Below are 23,310 nucleotides of genomic sequence, written 5' to 3' on the forward strand. Positions count from 1 at the left end.
TCTTCTGTATGTGAGTGCTGGAAGCCGGGGGGGGACAAACAAAAACACATATATGCTGTCTTTTGGGGCACTTTTTGGGGCAGTTTCTAGTGTGCTGCTTCTGTTGGAATTAAATAAGAAGACTGTACGCAAGTTGAGTCTCCATGTAATAATAACGGAGTTTCAAAAATGAAATTTGCTTCTTGGGATCAATGTGTTAAGACCCAGATGAATCAGAAGCACCTGCTGTTTCAATAACACAGAATCATCTGGCTGCAAGATTTGCTTCAATACCGCTCTAGATTTTATTGCTTCACAATAAGTATATTTTTTTCCTGGATGACAGTGGTTAACGTATTTCTTTGATTCCCTTGTGACTGCTTCTCGTTGGTGTCACGAAGGAAACCTTTAGGATGTTTATTTAAGCCTTTTGAAGGTCATTTTGCAATTACGTATTTTCCAAGCCAGAATTTGTATATATATTTATGCATTATTAAACGTATATATTGTGTTTCTGTATAAATAATATTAGTCTTGCTTTATTAAAGAACCATGGGATGCATATGCAGTAGTACACATCTGAGGTGTGTTGTAGAGGTTCCTTTGTGAAGGAGGACATGAGCATAAATTATCTTCAGTGGGAGATAAAGATTCATACAGCTAATTTTAAGAACTTTTTTTATTCAATGGCTCATATTTGCTGCTTGGAAGTGTGCATAACCATTAAATCTCTAATGTCTGTCATAGTGTCTGGCCAAAATCTGAAAGAAAGTTAGACATTATAGGTGGAATTGTCCTTGCTTATTTTTTGTATCGATATCCATAGTCCCTTTTTGTAGACAGTTTCCATGAGAAGTCATCTGTCATATAGCTCAGTCTTTAAGTAGTGGGAGAAAATAAGGTAGCGAGTGGAAAAACTGTGCTTTTCTTTAAGTATTTTTATTTTGCCAGAAGGTTTTTTGCCAGTGTTAGTAAACCATTCATGAAAGTGATATTTCAAAGTAATAGCAGCTTCTTATGTTTGTGCATTTTCTTTTGGAAAGAACTGAATGATAGCACCAAGCTCTCTCCGAGCTGGGAAATGCTAAATTTGAAACTAAACTGGTAAATTAAAAAGCATGCACAGTATTTGCATTTCACGGTGGAAACCGTCGATGAGTTAAAATCAACTTCTCAGCAACTCTACACGAAAAACATCTTTCTAGGGTTGTGGTCGTGTCGTCGTCGTCGTCGTCGTCGTCGTCGTCCCCCCCCCCCCTTAACACAACCTCGCCAACTTTGTTTTAAACATCTAACCAGTTTGAGCTCCGCTCTCCGTTGGGCATTTCTTGTGCTTGAGGGAGCCCTGGCCCCGCTCCAGCCGCGCCGTGGGGGGAGCGAAGCCCCTGGCTCGGAGGGCCGTTAGCGTTGGCACGCGCGGGGGAGGGGGAGGGGGAGGGGAGGGGCGGGGCGGAGGAGGAGGGGGCGGTGGCGGCCATCTTCGGACGGGGTGTTTAACATTTATGGCAATAGCCTGTGTGGTTGTTCCCTCCCCGTTTCTGCCAGTGCCCTTACTCGTCTCTGTTAGCCTTGACATCTTCGGTTTCCATAGCGATCGCAAGAAGTTGCAACAGCGGTTTTATACTGGGGCTCGGCTGAAACAAAACCTTGGCAGTTGTGGCCGCTTGGCCAGCAAATCTACCTTGGCTCAGTTCTCTTAAATGCTTTTGAGGACTTACCCTGGTTTAGTATAAACTGCACTCTCGTTTTTTTCCCCATTTGAAAAGCGTTGTTAAATCTGTGATAATAGCATTAACTGTATAAAGTGGGTTTGATTTTTGAGAGCAGGAAGCAGGCAGTCTGTCCTCATCGCAGTGATACCTGAGGAAAATCAAGCAGTAGTTCAATATAGCTAGATGCAACCTGGTGCTGTATTCCTGTGGCACAAACTTTGCTCCTGTCATTTCGGGTGATGCTAACTGGAATAAACAGTGTGATAAGCTCCATTGCTTAGCGAAGTGCAATTTCGGAAACACCTGCTGTCCTACAGTAATGTTAATTTTGTCTTAAACTTACGTTGATGTCGTTTTGTGTTTTAGAAAGTACAACAATATACATTAATAATTCAAGCTACGGACATGGAAGGAAACCCAACATATGGTCTTTCAAACACAGCAACTGCTGTCATCACTGTGACAGATGTCAATGACAATCCTCCAGAGTTCACCGCCATGACTGTAAGTACAGGGTGAGAGTAACTGAAGGATGTGCATATTTATAACCCTTCCCCACTTTTCTCTTTATATTCACAGACAGTAAATATTTTTTACTTACTAAATAGTGTACTGGCAGGCAGAATTGAAATACGTGCAGAATATATATCCCTTAGATACAGTATTCTGCTTCGGCCAAAAGGCAAAAGCTGACAAGGGAATCAAACCATCAGTTTTCTGGGTGGCCTCAGGTAAACTTCATTAGATAAATTGTCAGAGCTCTAGTGAAGAAAGATGTGCTCCCTAACATTGATGAATGTTCAGTATGGCGTGGCTCTTGCGTGCTTCTACAGCCAAGGTAAAATGTTTTCTTGTTTTTTGCAGTTCTATGGGGAAGTACCGGAAAACAGGGTGGATGTGATCGTAGCGAATCTGACGGTAACGGATAAAGATCAGCCCCACACGCCTGCGTGGAACGCGATGTACCGAATGACCGGAGGAGACCCGACAGGTCGATTTACCATCCTGACCGATCCCAATAGCAACGATGGGCTGGTGACTGTTGTGAAGGTAAGAGATGCTTGTGCTTCAGAGAGTTAAGCGGAGATGGAAGAAGTGGGAGAGCATTGAAGGGGCAAAATGTGAACTCCTGAGGCCAGCACGAGTCTGGAAAGTAAAATGGATGGACACCATCTGTCTTGTGGAAGTAAGCCATCCATCTCTTGGAGTGTTTCCTTGCTTACGCTATCAGTAGTATTCCAACTGATCAGTTTTAAAAATCAGGCTAGACTGCTGAAAATGATAGAATTTGAAGCTTTATTTGCCAAAAGATAGGAATTAGTCTGTGAAAAAGCGTTTGCTTAGTATTCGTTGCTAGTGTAGAGGAACAGCTTCCTACCTCCTGGGCTCTATTAGTAGTCACGCTTGTTGTCTGCAGGTTTTATGTCAACATGTTCCCGTTAAGGAACAGATACAGGCTGTCAAGGCACAATCAGAGAGGAAAAAGTGATAGGTGGGAGGCTACTTCTACAAGAGGCTTTTAAAGACTGGCTATTTTTGAAACCTCATTTAAATACCTTTTATGGAATAACCTGTCTATCTTCATTCTCTAGCCAACATGGCTCTGCGTTGAGGAGTGATTTATTTCAAGTGATAACAACAATGTGGTTCTATAATTAAACCTACCAGGCAGTAGCCGCCTTTCCTCATGGCCCTCTGATAAGAGTCTCGTCTCTGAGTTGGCCTGTTCTGGTTTTGGCTGATCCACTTAGGAAGTCAAAGTGTGAGATGCCAGTGTTCCCATTTGGAAATTAAAACTTTCACTTCCACCCTCCCCTTCATTTCCCCCCCTTTTTTTCTTTTTTAATCTTCTCAGTATCTAGGTGAGAAAAAGATACAATTTTTGTACAGCTATAGTGGTAATTCACACTAGTGTTGGGTTTTTTTTAAGAACTGTTTTAAAACTGCACTTCCCCAGAGGTACCAATTGTTATATTGCAGTCTTCCAGCAAGTATTACGTGAGTGTCTGGGCTTTGTAATTAGGCACATAAGCATCTTTTTCAGATCTAGGAATGGTATCAAAATAGAAATGTCTGGAAAAGTGAATTTTAAAAATGCTCAGATTAAACTAAAGTATTATAAAGAGAAGCAAGCCTAAGGTTCCAGATCTCTAACCTGTTTGATATAGCTTTGCTCACTTACAAATTTATTTTTAACAAATTCTATCCCTTCTACTGCCTTCTACTGCCAGAGTATCTCAGTGCTTTGGTACATCTGACCTGGTTTAACAACAGAGTAGCAGTGTGTGGGAGCTTCACTGGAAAAGGAACTTTTTCCTACAAATGCAAGGGAACGATGGGCCTGTTCGGAAGGGGGCCGGCTCTACCATCTGAAATCAGAGGCTCTTAAACAGCATAGGAGAATCAGCCTGAGGTGGTAAATGGCAATTCTGCAGTCTGGCCAGCAGCACTCCTTTAAGCACCCAGACGTGGAAAGAGTTGGAAGCCTGCCTACGGTTTTTATTGGCAGTGCAATGAGTTGATCTGTCAACCTGTAATGAAGATTGGATTGTCTCTTGTCACTAACTTCATACTGTCACGTGCCAACTGCCCCTGTATGGAACAGGGTTCCTTCAAGTCTAGAATCAGTGCGAGTAGTACAGTGCATAGTATTAAAGCGAATCAGGTCTTGGGGAATGCTTCACCCCTATGCAGCATGACAGAAGAACTCTAGCCTCAAACTGGTTTTGCTCCTCCTTAAATTGGACTTCTGGCTCAGTGAGGAAGTCCCCAAACTGAAGGTTGTCCGGGCTGTGAAGATGAGAGCTGTAGGTACACCAGCAGTGGGATTAACTGGGATTACAAAGTCTTTCTACTGAAACATTAAGGGCATGGGAATCTCTGATCGACGGGGCTAGGAATGGTCATGATCTTGTTTGAAGGAAACCTTCATCCTCATAATAGAGAGAGGCAGGTTTCTCCCCCCAGGAGAGCTCCTCAGGAGGCACATCTGCTCACGTGAGTGCTTGGCACAAAGCTGGGAGTTTGTACATCATCTTCTGATGAAACTACTTGTTTCCTCAATTACCACTAATGGCAGTATCAGAGTACATTAAATCCAAGAATGACAAGGTTTCTAGCTGTTCTGACTTCAAAACTGCTGCTGCTGCTAAGCAAAACCCCAACCCAGTCTCGTGTTGAGGTGTTAACGTTTATTGTGTTCTCTTTAGGCTCTGTGCTCATTTTTGAGAAAAGCAGTACAAGTAATGTTTAAAAACGTGCTTTAAAGTAAAAATGTTATTGTGTGTCCATCACTATTGTGAGTAAATATTAACACTTCCTGCTCTTTGCTTTTCCCAGCCTATTGACTTCGAGACCAACAGGATGTTCGTACTTACTGTAGCTGCGGAAAATCAAGTGCCTTTGGCTAAGGGGATTCAGCATCCTCCTCAGTCAACAGCAACCGTGTCCATCACAGTCATTGATGTGAATGAGAGCCCATATTTTGTTCCAAACCCTAAGCTTGTACGTCAAGAAGAAGGGCTACTTGCTGGTAGCGTGTTGACAACTTTCACTGCTCAGGACCCAGATCGTTACATGCAGCAAACCTCTCTAAGGTCTATATAAACACTTTGCAGTTACTTAACAATTGGAATGCAATTATCCGTGTTACAGAATGGGTGGGGAGCAAAGAGACTGCATATGAAATGACTGCCTTTAACATAGCACACAGCTATACCAATACCTCGTTGCGGCTTTTCTGTAGTGCTCTAAAGGAATTTTTGGCTGTAGAGGTGACCTGACCAGCATTCATAGATGTGTAAACTGGGTCATCTTCTAATGCTAAGTCCCACTTCATCAAGGTAGAATGAAGTTACGCACCTGTGTTAAAGTATACGTGGCATCCCAACAAAGTCAGAGCAGACACGTGCTTGTATGAACTAAGATAATTTGCAATTTAAATTAACCAAAAATTTTGATATGGCAGGAAAACCACGTCAGATTGTTGACCAAATCTTAAGCGTTTTCTTCTCATTTATTCTCCAGCAATGCAAAGTGCTGCTGTTGTCCATCTGTGAACTCTTGTACTGATAGCTATGATCATGATATGTCTAATGTGTAAAACTATGCTAAATGAGAAAAGTGAAGAGGATAAAACATGGAAATCTTAAAACACGAAATCTTAAAGCATGCTTTCACATACCTCATTTAAAATACAGTCATTGACTGCAAAGCTAAGGCACAGTGACTAGCCTTGGGCCAGGACTCAGGTTTCTAGCTTATCCAACAGCTTTTTTAGCTCATGTGGAGGAAACTCCAGAACTTACTTTCTGTCTTTCCTTTCAAAATCAAGGTTCTTACAATTTTATTTTATCTTAATTTTGGTTAGCTGTTGCTGATATTTTGCTCATTTCTGGACATAACCATCATAGACATGATAGCATGAGGACTTAAGGATATATGCATTTTTAATGACCTAAGATAGCTTGCACTTGATTAATGTCAAAGGGCAAATTTATCAGATAGAAGGATGATTTTGAAAGACACTCCTCTTTCAAATTAAGATGAGAAGCATGCAGTAAAACCAGGGCCTCTAAAAAATTAAGTGATACTGGAAGCGCTAGAATAATGCGAGTTAGTACTACTCTAACACTCTTTATTATCTTTCCTGCTCTCAGCACCCTGATAAGATAAAAGTTAGTATGAACAGCTCTGTAGGTATAGCACAAGCAAGGGGGGGGTCCTTAATGAAATATTTTAATTGAGTCTGAATATGAATGTTATCTAGTTTACAGTAATTGAATGATTTACTCCAGTTACATGATAACTTACATGGCAGGGCACTTCAAGAATCTAAATGTAGGACTGTTTTTAATATGCGTTTTCAAGAATTTTAGCGATAAGGCTTAATAAGTGGAAATTTATGAAACATTGTCTCCAAATTCCAAAAATGTGTTCAGAATACAAATTAAAATACTATTATTGTCTTTGTTGTCAATGCTTATGTTGGCAGATAAGTAACACATCTTGTGATCAAATACACAGGTACTCAAAACTTTCAGATCCTGCAAACTGGCTGAAAATTGACCCTGTTAATGGACAAATAACTACTACAGCTGTTTTGGACAGAGAGTCAATATATGTGCAGAACAATATGTATAATGCAACGTTTCTTGCTTCTGATAATGGTATGTATCAACATTGTATTTGTTTTCAAAAAGCTTTCTTCTGTGTGGTTGAATGGCATTCAATTTAACTGGGGCAGAAAACAAGATATGCTTAGAATACATCCAGTCGGAAGTCTGTATTAGTATCAGACTTTGTATATTCCCAGCTACTCGGGAAATGGGCTGAAAAATGAGTTTGGAGAAAAGGCACTGGCTTAGTTACATTAGTCGAGTTTACAGAAAACTGAGAAAACCTGCACAGGAGTGCTGTAGCCTGAGTGAATGCGCAGCATGAGTGGACTTTATGGGGAGTAACGTGTTGAGGGAGGGGTATTGTATTTTTCCACATTCAGGCTACAGCAGTGCAAAGGGAAACATGTCTTTTCATTGTCAGTTTGTTAAAGACAACAGTCTCTGCTCAGAAACGAGTCCTTTGAGTTTGGCTGGAGTGCTGTACTGTTCATAACTGATACCAGAAAGATGGACAGGTGCAGTTAAGAACATTCTCACATTAGAGGGGAAAACTGAAACACTGGGGCGAGTGTTTCAGTTGGAGAACTCTCTCAACCTTGGAAAGAAGACAAATGGTAAAATTTTGCAAACTCATACAGTATAACAAAGCTAGATCAACTACTTCTATCCTTTTGGCTCTGTTCTGGAGAACAAAATTAAATGGAACTGGAAGATTATGGGGGTGTGGAATGAGAACCATTGCTAATTATACTGAGAAATTCAGTGCCACATGTTCACATAAATGTGTGACTTTAGCAAGGTTTACAGAAACATCACACATTCGATATGGATAGCAAGAATGTCTAGAAGTAGTGTGCTGAAAGTCAGTATTAGAAAGAATTTAAATAGCAAACTTGTGGTAAAGGGTGATCGTAAGTCTTCAGAGTTACAAAATAAATTTCTCCAGAGGATAAACTATCCCAATTTTGCACCTTTTTCTCTGAGCTATTTGATGCGGACTGTCTCTGGAGAGGAACTGTCTGTCTAGTCAGTAAAGTAGTTGAGTCCCTGATCTGTGGATCTGCAGTTATTTGCTGATTATTGCCAAGTAGGGCAGTTTTTCTGAGGACAGACTACATAAGGATTTGTGTGTTAGCAGGACTAGTGACAGTGTTAGATGGGCTTGGTAAAGACAGAATCCCGAAACTGAGGTGAACACGTGTACGTGGTAATTGAAAAGTGTTGGTATAGCTTCAGTTAAGTAACTTTCCAATTGGAAACAGGCTCAGTACCATTTTCTTTTCTTTAAGGAATCCCCCCGATGAGCGGAACTGGCACACTTCAGATATACCTGCTGGACATCAATGATAATGCCCCCCAAGTGAATCCGAAAGAAGCCACGACTTGTGAAACACTACAGCCTAACGCTATTAACATCACTGCTGTAGACCCTGACATAGATCCAAATGCAGGCCCGTTTGCCTTTGAGCTGCCTGAGACACCTGCTAGTATTAAGAGGAATTGGACTATTGTTCGGATTAGTGGTAATTAACATTATAGAAATCTTAATCATTTTAAAGAAACTATTGCATATGCTTTTCTGTATTTTACTTTGGTGTTGTTTTGCAACGTACGTGAATTTGGTTAATACGAATAGGAAAGCACCTTAGTGTAAGTTCCCCAAAGAACAAGAAATTTTAAGAAAGAAAAGATGTTCACAGTAATAAGTCTGTTATCCTGAGTGTCATGTAGTGGGTTGAACAATAAGTTAACGCAGAGCTCAAAGATGAGCCATTTTTGCCAATACTGTTTTAAACCTACGTGAGCAGTACATTTTATTTTTTAACACGTGCCTTACTTTCACACACAGGTGATCACGCCCAGCTCTCTTTAAGGATCAGGTTCCTGGAGGCTGGTATCTACGATGTGCCCATAGTAATTACAGATTCTGGAAATCCACATGCATCTAGCACTTCTGTGCTGAAAGTGAAAGTTTGCCAATGTGACATAAACGGAGACTGCACTGACGTTGACCGGATCGTTGGCGCAGGGCTGGGCACTGGTGCCATCATTGCAATTCTGCTTTGTATCATCATCTTGCTCAGTGAGTGGATAGATCTCTTAATCCTAACTCTTTCGTTTTGCAAGTATCATCTTATGTTTCAGTCCCATGTACCTTGACAAAGATGGGGGAGTGATTAAAGACTCAAGTCCAAGAATTGTTGCTGCTTAGTTTAATGTCTTGGACAAGTATGAAAACTTTCTGATGGTAAAGGATTAGGAGTCCGAGAAACAGATCATAACTAGCACTTGCATGGCAGTCAAGCCCGCCAGTGGGTTTGTGAAAGAGGTTTTCCGTCTATGCCCGTGGGCACTTGTTACGTTACGTCAGTGAGTGACCAGGTTGAAGATGTGATTAGTCGCCAGACTTCTGGTCTCTCTTGTGCTGCTGGTACTGTGTGATTTGACGCCACCCACAGCGGCTAACAGTGCCTTTAAGGAGTGCTCTGGTGTTACTACTATTGTGCTTTAGATTAATGTAAGTAGGCTATTTGATGATTTTGGAAGGTAATACATCACAGCCCTTCATGTAAGGCCCGACAAGCAGGCAGCCATGCAGGAACAGAGATGTGTATGTGTGTTTAAGTATTACATAAAGCTGTGCTAGTATTTTATTTTTGTGTCAAGTGCATTCAATAAGGGAAATGACTAAACATCATGACTAAGTGTCTGTCCAGTGAAGTAAATTAGATGCTAGCTCTCCTACACATTATGGTTAACTGATTTCTGATTGTGGTGGAACACAAGGAAGGGATTAATCTGTTCAGAGTATACTGTGCACCAGTCTAGAACATATAAAATGATGGAAAGGGGTAATTTAAAAAAAATAAAAAAAGTATGTGAGCCTGGCTAAGCCCGTGGCTGTACACAAACACAGAACAATTATTTTCCTGATACAAGATACTCTTAAAATGTTAGGTATTGAATTAACAGAGCCTCATTGAAACTATCAAATCCTTTAAGATACTCTTCATATACTGACATTCTAGATACATTGGAATTTTTTTCCCTGAAGATGGTTGTAATTGGAAACGTGCATATTGTATTAGAAATTCATTTATTCTGTTTTGTTTTTCATTCGGTTTTCTTTAACAAGCTTTAGTTTATAAACAAACAGTATAACTTGAAATCGTTGAGATTAAAGATTAAAAATATATAGCTCTAAATGCCCCTGCATTCTCCTCAACCTTGATTCCTCTTGCTTGTAAACATAAATCTTAACTTAGGCGACAATATGGTCTGTTCTCGTTGACTCCTGAGCTGTATGCCAAAATGGCCTAAGCTTGGTGATGTTCAAACATCAGAATTACTTAAACTGTATAAATTGCTATACATTCTTGGGACATAGCAGAAAAAAATACAAGTAATATAATCTTTTAGAATTCTTGCCACTACTGGAGAGATTCCCCTCTGAATCCAGTGGTTTATGAAGCTTGGTCTTTCTTACTTCTTTTAATGACAAGTTTATTTTGCAGATGTGGAATGGATTTGTGACTTATGACCTCGAATATGTGATTGATTTCCAAATCAAATTGCCTATAGTAGCCCGAGTTCAAACATCTCTTTCTTAAGCTACCTTCTATGAATTTTTTTATTTAAAAACAAACAAACACCACCCAAAACTCATCCAGAACAGTCAAAGCCAACTTTCTTGGCTTTTTTTTCCTCCCCCCCTAATCTTGGTGTTAAATTTATACAATTTTCCGTGGCTGTACTTCAGAATCAAGATGTGGTTTTGTGTCTTCTCTCTTTACAATGTAGTTTTAGTTTTAATGTTCGTGGTATGGATGAAACGCCGTGATAAAGAGCGTCAGGCAAAGCAGCTCTTGATTGATCCAGAAGATGATGTGAGGGACAACATTCTGAAATACGATGAAGAGGGTGGTGGTGAAGAAGATCAGGTGAGGAATGATTAATGGTTTTTTACATACAGATTTGCACTTCACTCTGCACTTTGTCTATTTTGTTTCCGTTGACACGTTATGATAGGTAGCTAATTTTTACCTTAAATACTGAAGGCAATAAGTAAAGTTTTGAAAACCTGAAATACAACATTGCTTTCTCATGTTGTTTTTTGCAGTTCCAGAAATACCAATTGCTTGCTTTTTGGATGAGATGTAAAACCAGTATCTTGTCCACTCAGCATTCTGACCATATTCCAACTGAGGCTGTTATATTTAAATGAAAATGAACATCCACTCTCATTGCAGTCTGTAAACCTTCTTCACTCCTTGTCTGAGATCCTGTTGTACGGAATCACCAGGGCAGAGTGCCTAATATAGTCTATTCCAAATATGACCCTTTTTTAGTGGTGGGTGAATGCCTTTCTAGATATACGGTAATGTTGACTATTGACAGATTGGCCACTACTGGGATTTCAGCTTGGAAAGTATTTATGTTTCAAGTAGCTGTCAGGGCACATCTGTGTTTATTCAAATACCTTTCCAGGCAGGTGCCATATGCATTTGCTCTCATGTCACCTCTGGTTGAACCACTGCAGATAGGTCAGAGGACTAGGAGTGATGTGTATATGCTAAGAATAGCTTCTTTTTCCCTCTCTCTCCAAGTTAGTGAATTTCCAAGCTGTGCGATTTCCTTCCTTCAGAGGAGGTTTATTAAGTGCTTTATGAACATGACAAACAGTAGATTTATGCACGTTATTAGTGGTAGAAGTAAGTGTAATAATTACGAAGTGAACAGTGCATATAACAGAGCCTAAGAAATTTTCCAGTAAAAAAGCCTTGAAAAATTAAGTGTAATTCTTCCACGCGTCCCCAGTCACAGTCATCTGGCACTTGAGTTATCTGAAAAGTGTCTCCCTTCACTGGTACAGACATTTATAGCTTCCCTCTGCTCATTTATTTGTTTGTCTGAAATTTGTGTTCCCCTTAGTAATTTCCATGCTTCCTGCATTTCCCCAAGTACTGTTCCTATTTCCTGGCTTTTCTGCATAACTTTCTTTTTAAGCAATTTGCAAAGGAAACTTCAGTTTATGCAGTTTTGGAAAATTGCTTATGTTACTAAATAAACTGAAGACAACCCTTTGAGTCTGTGTATGTATTCAGTTGTATAGCAAGCTTTTATAACCGCTTCTGTAGCAAGTTTTAGACCACTGTGTAGGCAAAAAGGGGGTAGGTTCTCCCACAGCTCCAAAGTTAGGAATTTGTTCCTGTCCAGAATGGCTGAATAGAGAGCACAAACTTTTCACGTAGGCACTTAATTTTCTGTCTACAATGGATGATAGAAATAAGTTATGTCTTGCTTTTCGGGGAGAAGATTATTTTAATTTGTTTTGGTTTGATGTTTTGTAAAATCTAATTTCTGCCTGTGCTTAACTAGATGATAATAGTTCCCAGGTTCATTTGTTCTTGGTTCCCTCCTTGCCCCTCTCACCTCCTGTGCCCAGGGGAAAGAGGGAGGATTGTATTTGGTTGGGTTTTACTTGGTTTTGCACGCATTTTATGTGAGATTTAAGAACTTGGAATGCTAAGCTTCTGAAATGTCCTAACAAGTTCCCTACAAGTAGTAATCTCATTTTTGCAAACCGTGGCTTAGCAAAATACTGTACAAGCAAAGCTGCGTGCAGAACATTGTAGGTAAAAGTCATTGGCCATAAAAATCTTTGCATTTTTGTCAAAGTTAAAGTGTCAAAGTTAGTGTTCTAAAAAAGCATGAGACTACCATCAAAAATCTATTTTCAGAATGAGGCCTCCTAGGGTAAAACTGCCACTGTTCTATAAAAATCAAGAAAAATTATTTCATGTCAACCTTGCATCCACAAGTCGTCAGCAAATGACTGAGGAAAATGCTCTACGTCAGTATTAACTTTTTATGGTGCACTCTCCACAAAACCATCAGGATTGATTGAACAAGCAGCTTCGGTAGAAGGCAGTGCACAAGGTGACTCAGAAACACAGAACCATCCAACCCAAGGTGCATCTCATGCAGCAAAATAGAAGGGAGTGCTCAAAGCTTCATGTGAATCTCAGTGAAAACAGTATTTTAAAAGCTTCAGATATTTTCATAATCTGTACCTTTTAAAGTTACTTACTACTATTAATAGCAAGCAAATTACTTAGGCCTTTTTAAAATCCCCTGCTTTTCTGGATGAATACTTGAAGATTTACTCTATGCGGCCTCATATTTTTCTTGTTTATCCCAGATGTTTACGTGACTTGAAGGTATGGCTGGTAGGGCTTGAAGATAAGTGATAGGACTCTTTGCATCCAGAACCAAACTACTTTTAGACTTGTGGTTTTGCTTTTGGAGTAATTTATTTATTTAAGAGGGTTTATTTATTTATTTGGAAGCTATGCAGTTGGGTTTCGTAGCTGTCACGGCAGAACCAGAAACTCCTAAAGCATGCTCGGCATGTTCCTTTCAAACTCTTTGTGCATGCTAACAGAGTAATGTCTCCCACAATACATTTGATGAGTTCCAAGTTCCAGCTAGTTCCTCTGAGTCATAGCAACTGTGAACAACAAGGTGGGATTCCTGCTTCGTTTTCTTTTTTTTTTTTCTTTTTTCCCCCCTCCTCCTGTGCTAGCATTTCCAAGGAATTACGATGTGAAGTCTGTCATAAAAGAGCAGTTTATTCCATTGTGAAGGTCTCCTGTTAATCCCATCTGAGGCCATCTTGGCCTGCTTTGTTCACTCTGACAGACTGAATCCTTATAAAGAAAATTGAGGTTCTTGAATGATTCATAGTCTTCCTCTAGCCTGACATGATGTACGCAGGGTATTGTGATCTCCACAGCAGTTGAGAAAAATGCTTTTAATTCCCGAAGCCAGAAAAGCTCTTGAGTTGTGGGTCATAACTGAAGTCAGCCTGCTCCCCACTGAAGAGCGTTGTCAACATTGGAAATGTTCTGGACTTTTTTCACCTAAACTTCTGTTTCTCAGAAATGTGGGCTGAAAAACTGGCTCTGAAAGCTGTACAGCACTCCTGTTGTTCCCGGCAGAAACGTTTTTTCCTGGTATCGGGAAAGATCAGTGTACTAGTAGAAGCTGGGGACAAGGGAGAAAGGAGAGGGGCAGAGGTATTCCAGATAGAAAGTCTGTGATTCTTCTCAGGATTTTGTTTAATATTTTCTGGTTTTAGCAATTTGGCTACCTAACTTACAGGATCTGGGCCATGAGAGGCTTTGAGTCAGCATCATTCCGCAGAAGTCAGTGGGACTGGTTTGGTTACTGGTTTGGGGAGGGGGTAAGTGTTGTGGGATTTTTTGTTTTGCTTTGGTTTTTTTTTTTAATTCCATCTGAATGTTTAACCCAGCAGTTGGGACGGGGGGGGCACGCTACAGTTTGCTATATTCTGAAATAGATGTGCCTAGTTTAGGTACAAATTACGAAGCTGGTAGTGACTGTCTTGATTATTAATGGACCGCATGATCTAGAGCTTGTAGTTGTTCAGCAAACAAGAGGTGTGAGGTACAAATGACGAATATTCTCCCCCGACATGATGTGCTCTCAACTTGTAACACTACTGTCAGTTCTAAATACCAAAACCTCATGTTGGCTGAGTGTTAAAGCACTTAGCACATGTCTGCAGCATAGTTCACACACATAGCAGATCACAACCCATAAGCATCACTAATTTGTTTTCATCCCATATCTCGAGCCATTCGTGTGATTTACATTGAGGCAGTGGGTGCTCGATTGGGATATGTCAGCATATGTCAGCCTGATAACTGTGATATGTTTTTCCCATTTAATTGCTTTTGTATACATCTCATTGCACAAGATGATCTTCTCATCTCCTTTGAGCCCATTTCTGTAGTGTTTCCTGAATTTTAGTAGTACTTGCTCACGCAGGTGGTCCTGTTGAAGCAAGTTGCCCGAGCAAGTGGGTGGTATACTTTGAAAGTATTGCAGATCAACTGTTTTGAACCTGTATTTTAGTCTAGCCCCCAGATCTCTTCAGCACAAGAGTTTCCAACACAATGATTTTGCTATTATTCAAAGTAGTTTTCTTCTGAAGGATTCTGCGTGTTCCTTCCTACATCACCTTTTCTTACAAGTCTATTCAGACATTAGTCAACAGCTTGCTTTTTGCCATGTTTTATTACATGTTTATATAGAGAAAGAAAATAGTAGCATTTATTTTAAAGGTGATCTGATAATAGCATTAAAAACAAAATGGTTCATTTTATGTGTGTAGGATCTAAATTCTAAACAGAAATTGCTTCTTTATAGAAAAGGTAGCTTTGTTCCAGCATTAGTGTATAATTGATAAAAACGAATTGAATAATCCTTTGGATTTCTTGTTAGTTTTTTTCTTATTGTCATAACTTTCTGTATGCCTACATCTTAAGATTACATTGGTCGTCTGTGCTGGATCTTGTCATAACCTCTGTTCTAAACATGACAATGGTCCTTACCTACTTGATGAACTTCATAAATCCATTTGATTATATTTTATTTTCAGCACCGTATCTGAGTGTTACTCAGATCATTTACTCTCACTTTCTAACCTTTATTTTGCATTGCATTAAGATTGGAATATGTTTTATGTTTAGAAATTTTAATGATAATGAATGAAATAACTGTTGCTAAGATATCCCTAGGAATATACAATATTATAATTAGAAGGTAGTTATTTTGGGCATTGTGTTTGCTTACCTAAGACATTAACTTCATGGTTTTTTGAATGAGTGACTCATGCAGTGTTCCTGTGGAGGAATTACTGTCATTCCTTGGTGAATCTTTATCTCATCATATGAAAAGTAATGTTTCCATAATTCCATTACAAAATTGTTTTGTGTTTTGTTTTATTTTATCCTATCTAGAACCTACTCCTTTTACTGTGTTTTATCTGCAGCTGGAGTTTTAACTTTCACCTTTTTTGATTATTAAAAAAGATAAGCTAGCTTCTTGGTTACCTTAAAAATTATTAACCTGTAATACTCCAGATGCATCTATAATAAAAATAAATGGGAAAAGCAGTATGGCAGAAAGTAATCAAAAAGTGAATGGCAAATAAAGGGCAACTGTTAGCACAGGCATTTTAACTAGCCTCCCACCTGCAGCCTACATCTAGTCAGTCCTCTGTGCTTTGCTTTTTTTGGAGTCCCATTATTTCAGCAGAGGTAACATTTAGGGCGCGTTGGAGCATTTTGCAGAACTTGGGCAATATTTTATGTGCAAATTTCTCATAGTTTTTTAGGGTGATGTTTGGTAGGTTTGGGGGTAGAACAGTAAGATACAACAGGATTGGTTTTCACTTCTTTGTTTTTAAAAGACCTTGGCAGTTGGGAACATTCAGCTGTGTAAAATATTTCTTGCCTTGCTTCCCCATCCCATTTCTCTATTGGAGTAGATGGTAATTGTCTTTGGAACACAAAGGCAAAGCAGAACATGTGTTTTATCCATAGGTACTTCAAGTCATAGTTTGCTCTATTCTCTTAAGCCAACAATAAAATTGGGTTTACACTAAGGCACCATCCTGTAAAAGGGGTGGGTGAAATGCAAACTTCTGCCAATGTTGCTTTACATGCACTTAGACCACTGCAGCTGATATTGTTCAGTGGATGATGTTTACAGCTCTCGCCATCAAATTAAGTGATCTGATGACAATTAAATAGATTCTTTCTTGCATGGGGATAGATCTGAACTTTCATATTTCTTTGCAAAGACTGCGTCCTTTGAAAATAAGAAACAGGTGTAGTGTTTTTGTTATATTAGTCATATGTCCAGGCCTGTATTTATGCATAGACAAAGCTTTAGTTCTGTACAAGGTAAAAAAAACAAGTCATCCCTAAAAGTGTGTAACACAGTCTAGTGAATGGCCAGGAAATAAACTGAGAGCTCTGAGATAACAGAGAAGCCAGATTGAGAAGTCATTAATGAATATGTCAGTCAGGTTGTATGTACTAGGAGGTATCACTGCTAGTGTGAAAGGTATCACTGGATATCACTGGAGGTATCACTGCTAGTGAGAAAACTTCTTAGTACTGGAAAGCTCAATTCAGATGTAATATATTCCAATATTTTCAGGGTTTTCCTATCTGGAAAAAAGTCTGTCCCGTCAGTGGATAGCAATTTATAGTTTTAGTAAGTTGGGGTTTGATTCTGTTGTCTGCGGTTCTGCTTTATAATGTTCCAGTATGCATTCATATAAAGGAGGTCCAGTTACTGTAAAAATTTTTACTTTGTTAAGTTTTTGCCAAGAACTTAAGTAAATCTTCTAAAATACAAACACAACCAGAACAGCTAATCCCGGAGGAAAAAAGTTAGCTTTATAAAACTAGAAGCTTCTGAGAAACTATTTTCTGGCCTATCCCCTCATTTTTGGGGGGGGGGGATTGTAGAATCTGGTAACTGTTAGTCAGAAAGCAAGGTACTTTTTAAAAAATCTCTCCTACTGCTGTAACTGATGACTGCTGTATGAAGGATTTTTACTCAAGAGCTGTTAAATGAATAGCTGCCTTGCACAAGAGGAAGTTGTTTAAGGGAAGAGATTTTGAAGGCTGCATTATCTTGTTTCTCTGTAAATCGGTGATTACCGGGGAATATAAAACAGCCTTTTCTTCTAATCTGGACGTTCTTCTGTTCAAGTTGAGATACTTGGACTGTGCTTCGAACTACTGTGTAGATGTTCTTAAAGAAGTGCTTTTTGGGGGTTTTGGACCCTTCTGCCTACACATCTGGTAAGGTGGTTAATTTGTAGGGCTTGGGTAGCTGATTTTGGCATTTAGCACTGTCTCACTGGGATCTCACGTTTCAGGAATGTGAGGTGGGAGCTAGTAACGGTGTAAGTCTTTGCTTAAAGCTATCTAGAACTAAGTGAATGGCTAATAAGGTCAATGTTTGTAACCGGCTTGGAGGGGAGGGGGTTGGTGGGGTTTTGCAGGGGTTTTTTGAGATTGTTTAATTTCACAAGATGCAACTTCTGATAAAATGCCCTTTTAGTACATAGTGATTTTATTTTCTTTCTTAAAACAAAAGCAAATCAAAACCAGAAGTTTTTCTGCTTCAATACACATGTCGGTGTTTTTCAGCAAGAGCAAATAGTGATACCAGAGATGCTAACCAGAGAGACGGAAGTGCTGGTGGTTACATCAAGAGAGTTATATTGATAAAGCTTTAAGATTGTCATCTCTCTAACCGCCAGTTACCTAAAAGGTAGCTGTATTGTCTCATCCAGTAATATCAAATTCCTTTATAAGCAAGGGGAAAGACAAGGGGTCGTTCAGCTTGCTTCACTTAGATCCCTGTCGTAGAATGGGAGGTTTCTGTTTCCCTGTTGGCTGTAGACTTGGACAATCAGACTAGTCTAAACTTCCGATTTCTAAAGGCCTGAGTTTTTGCTAGATGCAAAATGGGAGCAAACTAATATGTTTTAGTGACCTTCCAACAGAGAAAAACTAATACCCCCTTATATCAACAATCTAAGCTTGTCCAGAAGTTTGAGGAGAAAAACTCAAAACAAATCCTCTGTTTGGATTTGCTTAAATCCAAACTGAAGGAAGGGAAAGAGGTGTTTGTTGTAAAATTGCTGGAGTTAGGGCTAAACAGCATAAATAAGTAAATAAATACCTCTGGCAAAAATTGGCAGCCATATGAATTAGATGCTCACAACCTTTGCTCAAGTATATTTCCAATGGAGGGCCAAGTCTTGTTCCTCATTAGTCCCTCAGCAGATTGTAATTATGAACAGGTTATATGGAAAAAGACTGGAGCAAAGACAAAACATTGTTGTCTTGTGGTCCTGAAATTAAGAGTAAAAATAGTGACCCAGAGCGTTGCTCAAAGCTGACTGTCCCAACCTACCCCAGCATGTCTTGTTCTCTCTCTCATGCGCCACAGTTTTCCATTTAGTTGTCACTTCTGCAGTTAACTATCTTAGCAAACTCTGCTTGAGACTAACCTTAAAGTCTGTTCAGGAGCTTTAGGTAATACATGAAAAGTTTTCCCATATTTCTAGCTGTGAATGCAGCATTGAGTGAAGAGATGGAATTTCAGCAGCCCTAAGCAGCTTACGCCCTGGCTCTTCAAAACATTCTTCCTTCTTTTACTTTGCAATAATTGAGTAGAGTTGACTTTAGACAGAATGTTGAAACAGCTGGAGTCGTGGCATGATGCTGTGTTTGTATGGCACTAAGCCAGTTTGGAGAGATGATGGATGACTTGCCATACCTGACTGACATACAGTTAGTATTGATTTTAATGATAGGAGAGATTTGAGAGTCCATGGTAATAAGCACGATGGATCTTCTCTTCCTGTCCAGACAGTAATAGACCTGCAAAATAAATTTCCTCTGATAGAAGGCTAGATGGCAGCGTCATAAATTACCCTAGAAAAGAAAACTAAAGTGGGAGTCCACGTAAGGACACATTCTGCACTGCTGTTGCCTTGTGGATGGCAATCTTTGCTGTCTTATTAGCTATAGAGCCTGGAGATGTCTCAAACTATACATACACACAAGAGGATGGCATTAGATGTGAAGATACTAGACTGACTGACTTGATTCATATTGCATTTCTGTATGACCACTAATCAGAAGAAGAATTGTATGCATATGCGGGTGGGTGGAAAAAACATTTTATCTTTATAAAACTGAAATGACCAGAGAGGCTTTCCTGGTTTTAATACATTGTTACTTAACCATACCTGTTTGAATTCCTCCATAATGAAATGCTTAGTATAAAAAAAACCCAGTATTTTTCATTTCTCCCTGTTGGTGTTTTCCACCTTTATCTTTTGGGTGGGTATGAAAAGCACTCATGTTCCATATTTATAAATTCTACAAAGTACATTCTGCTCTGTTTGATAGGATTTTCTGATAGCGTGTCTCTAAACTATTTTGATTTATTTTACGTAATAAAAAGGGAAAGGATAAAAAGTTCTGTTCTGTTTACTTTTCTCCAATTCATACCGCTTCATGGAGATCACTTATTATTCTGTTTGGTACATGAAGAACCGAAGGGTAGAAGTTACAGCTCTGCCCCAAGGAACTTGTAATCTAATTAAAGCATATGAAACTGCATTCTCAGATCTCAGTGGAGCTGTTCCACCTTTTTTGACTATATATTTGTGTGCAGTCAGCTGAGGACCCGAGTAACAAATTAGAAGGTGTAGTGGATTTGATAGTCAGTTAAAATTCTCCCAACAAACTACCTTCACTGCTGTCAACAGACCTCTCCTCCTGTTGAAAAGTCTGGTTTTGGGGTCACAGAAGGTCATACTCTCAAAAAGGACCTACGTCCCGTGAGGTGACAGCAGAAGTAAATGCTTGCATTCCTTCCTTTAGGAGCCAGTAAGGAACCAATGAAAATGTAATTGTTTGCACAGATGACTTCCAGCAAGTTGAGATTGTAAATAAGATTTTTACCAGAACAACACTGTTGAAAAATAGATACTGATAAAGGAGCTTATTTAGGATGCTTCTCAACTGCTTGGATTATGTGTGGGGCAAGCTATCTGGCATACAGTAGAGTTGGCATGATCCCCAGTCTACTGGTAGTTTGTGAATGGCTTTAGTTTAAGCCTTTAAGCCCAGTTCTTTGTTCTGCATTTTTACCAGTGCCTTGTGCAAAGGCATCCTAGAGCATGACTACCTTCTAGACATGACAACACTGAGCTGAATGACAATGCTGAAATGCATCATGCTGTGCAAATAGTATTCAGGCATATCTATCTTAAATGCATAAACATTCATCTAATTAAAATTTTTATATACATACATACTGCTTATTGAAATTCACAGTGCTATGCAGGCTTCATCAGTCTGCCAGAGTTTGAAACTGCGGCATCAAATACTTAATGAACAGATCCACGAGTAATCTCTAGAAAGTGCTTAGAATTAAGGCCAAATCTGAGGAGCTTTGTACTTCTTATGACATTTTTCCCCCTTTGACTTTCATATTATGGAAGCCACATGAAATCAGCAAGGAGTCTTAAATTCATTCTTTGAAGGTATTACAAAACACTGCAGAGAGCGTGCTTCCCTCTTTCTCAGAATGAGAATGTCTGGCATTTATTTGCTTAGAAAAATAAAAGTTGGATTTGGCATCTTTGCTCTATGCAGTAAATTATCATTACTAGGCAAAGTGTTTAGTCTCTTAATAGCACTACTCAAATCCTTGCTTCTCAATGGAAAACTTATGAGAAGCTCTACAAATCTGATGGAAGAGAATCAAAACGGTAGATTCAAGGAGTATAAATCAAATAACATCCTGTTGGTATGCAAATAACAATGTTATTGACTTATTCTCAGTAAGCATTACAATCCTGAAAATAGGACTTCTGGTGAAATGATACTTTGCATTTTCTCTTTTTTCCTCCTTATGTTTCCCCCGACAGATATTGTTTGAAATTCTCCTAGCGTACTGTCTTGGTTTCATATTTTGCAGGATTATGACTTGAGCCAGCTCCAGCAGCCTGACACTGTGGAACCAGATGCCATCAAACCTGTTGGAATCAGACGTCTTGATGAAAGGCCAATCCATGCGGAACCTCAGTATCCAGTCAGATCAGCTGCTCCTCATCCTGGGGACATTGGGGACTTCATTAATGAGGTAAAGGAGAGAGAAAAGAGTTTCCTCCGAAGATCTGATAAGCATTTATATTTTGTTTATTGTACTCTGCATGAGTAGTGTTATGTTTGAATATAACAACTTTTTTAAACTTACTTAGATAATTAAAATTGTCTTGCTAGTTAGAAGTAAATATGTTCTTTTAAAGTGCAAACAAATTTAATTAACTCATTCAAACAGAAAGGGGAGGATATATCAATTAACTTCTGTATGTTTGTATTAATTACATTCATAATACGTTATCAGCTGCAACCACAGTATCTCCAAGCAGGATTATTCTATGGGTTCCAAGTAATAAACAGACTAACAAAATTACAGTTTAGCCTAAATTCATTTATTAATTCACAGTAATTTAATAATGGAAGAAGTTAATTTTCATTTTCCTCGTACATTACCCTTTGAATCCAGATAATAGTGGAAATTCAGTACCTTCAATAAGACCAAAAGGATTCCATCAAATATGATTAGTGAGCAGGGCAGCTAAATTAAATGTTATGTAAGTGCTTTTAATACTTGTCTTGTCATAGAGCTTTAAAAGTCTTTGCATTATCTTTGATTCTTCAATCTAATAAAGAGAAACATAAGTAAAATTCAGAATATACCAGATTACTCACAGTTCTGAAAGAAATGCTCCTACAAATATTTGTTTCATTGTTTCTATCACTGGTCAGTCTTAAATCGTTGGTTTTGGGGTACTTAAGATAGAAAGTGTTTCTTGTGCTTGCTAGTTATGGGAAAACAAATACCGACCCAAAATTTACCGCTTAAAAATAAGCTATATTCTGTAGATGAATAGTAGTAGTTAATTATTTTCTCTAATTTTCTTATATCTTCCTTGGCAACTAGAGCTGGACAAATATTGCAGAGTGTTGCAGAACTGTTTTTGCAAACATGATTATTCTTGTTTGCTTTAAAGAAAAGTCAGGGTAATATACTAAAGTCTTTTGTTGTGTTAGCAAGCTGCAGAAAATTGAGTTTGCTCCTTTTAAGGTATACAGTGATATGATTGTAAAAAAAACTACAGGGAGATGCCTAGCAGGAGACACAAATATTCTCGTAAAATATTGTATTTTAAGAGACTTCAGGTTTGAGGAAGAGCTGTATTAGAAAGAGATGTCTCAACAAAGAGGATTTTTGCATGCCTTGCACTTCTAAATATGACAATTATAATCGGCTTCTGGAAAATAGTGGAGACATGGGACAATAAAAGGCACACATTGTTGGCCAAGGCAGCGTGCACACAAGAACTTCCTTGTGCTTCCTCATCTTCTTCCAAACAATCAGTTTCCCATCCTATGCTCTCACAGCTGTGACCAGACACTACCCACCTGGCAGGCGGTCGGGAAGAACCCATAATCCTCAATACCCTGATTTTTCTTGTTCTCAAAGCAGCTATCGAGCTCTCTTACAGAGCCAAGACAAGGAATGAGTGTGATTCTCCTGGAAAGCTAAAAAGGGGCCAGAGTTTGTCCAGCCTCCTACAATTTTTAAATTACTTAGTGTTGTGGTTTAACCCACAGGCAGCTAAACACCACACAGCCGTTCGCTCACTCTCCCCCAGTGGGATCAGGCACAGAATCAGAAAAAAGGTAAAAGTCGTGGGTTGAGATAAAGACAATTTAATAGGATAGAAAAGGAAGGGAAAAATAATAATCATAGAATCATAGAATAGTTTGGGTTGGAAGTGACCTCTAAGGGTCATCTAGTCCAACCCCCCTGCCATGGGCAGGGACATCTTCAACTAGATCAGGTTGCTCAGAGCCCCGTCCAACCTGACCTTGAATGTTTCCAGGGATGGGGCATCCACCACCTCTCTGGGCAACCTGTGCCAGTGTTTCACCACCCTCAGTGTAAAAAATTTCTTCCTTATATCTATAATGACAAAAGAATATACAAAACAAGTGATCCATGATGCAATTGCT

General features: G+C 39.1%; 1 protein-coding gene across 3 annotated transcripts in view; it reads left to right on the forward strand.

Moving 5' to 3' along the window:
* Positions 1 to 23,310, forward strand: part of CDH2 (cadherin 2) — a 120,697-nt gene that overhangs the window by 90,622 nt on the left and 6,765 nt on the right. For all 3 annotated transcript variants that reach the window (XM_076329798.1, XM_076329800.1, XM_076329799.1), the window contains exons 8-15: positions 2,058 to 2,195; positions 2,556 to 2,741; positions 5,031 to 5,287; positions 6,717 to 6,859; positions 8,101 to 8,334; positions 8,661 to 8,894; positions 10,613 to 10,752; positions 21,206 to 21,370. In XM_076329798.1, the coding sequence (XP_076185913.1) occupies positions 2,058 to 2,195; positions 2,556 to 2,741; positions 5,031 to 5,287; positions 6,717 to 6,859; positions 8,101 to 8,334; positions 8,661 to 8,894; positions 10,613 to 10,752; positions 21,206 to 21,370 (1,497 nt within the window). The remainder of the gene's footprint in view (positions 1 to 2,057; positions 2,196 to 2,555; positions 2,742 to 5,030; positions 5,288 to 6,716; positions 6,860 to 8,100; positions 8,335 to 8,660; positions 8,895 to 10,612; positions 10,753 to 21,205; positions 21,371 to 23,310) is intronic.

Source organism: Aptenodytes patagonicus, chromosome 2 (genome assembly GCF_965638725.1).
Source record: "Aptenodytes patagonicus chromosome 2, bAptPat1.pri.cur, whole genome shotgun sequence".
Classification (NCBI taxonomy): Eukaryota; Metazoa; Chordata; class Aves; order Sphenisciformes; family Spheniscidae; genus Aptenodytes; species Aptenodytes patagonicus.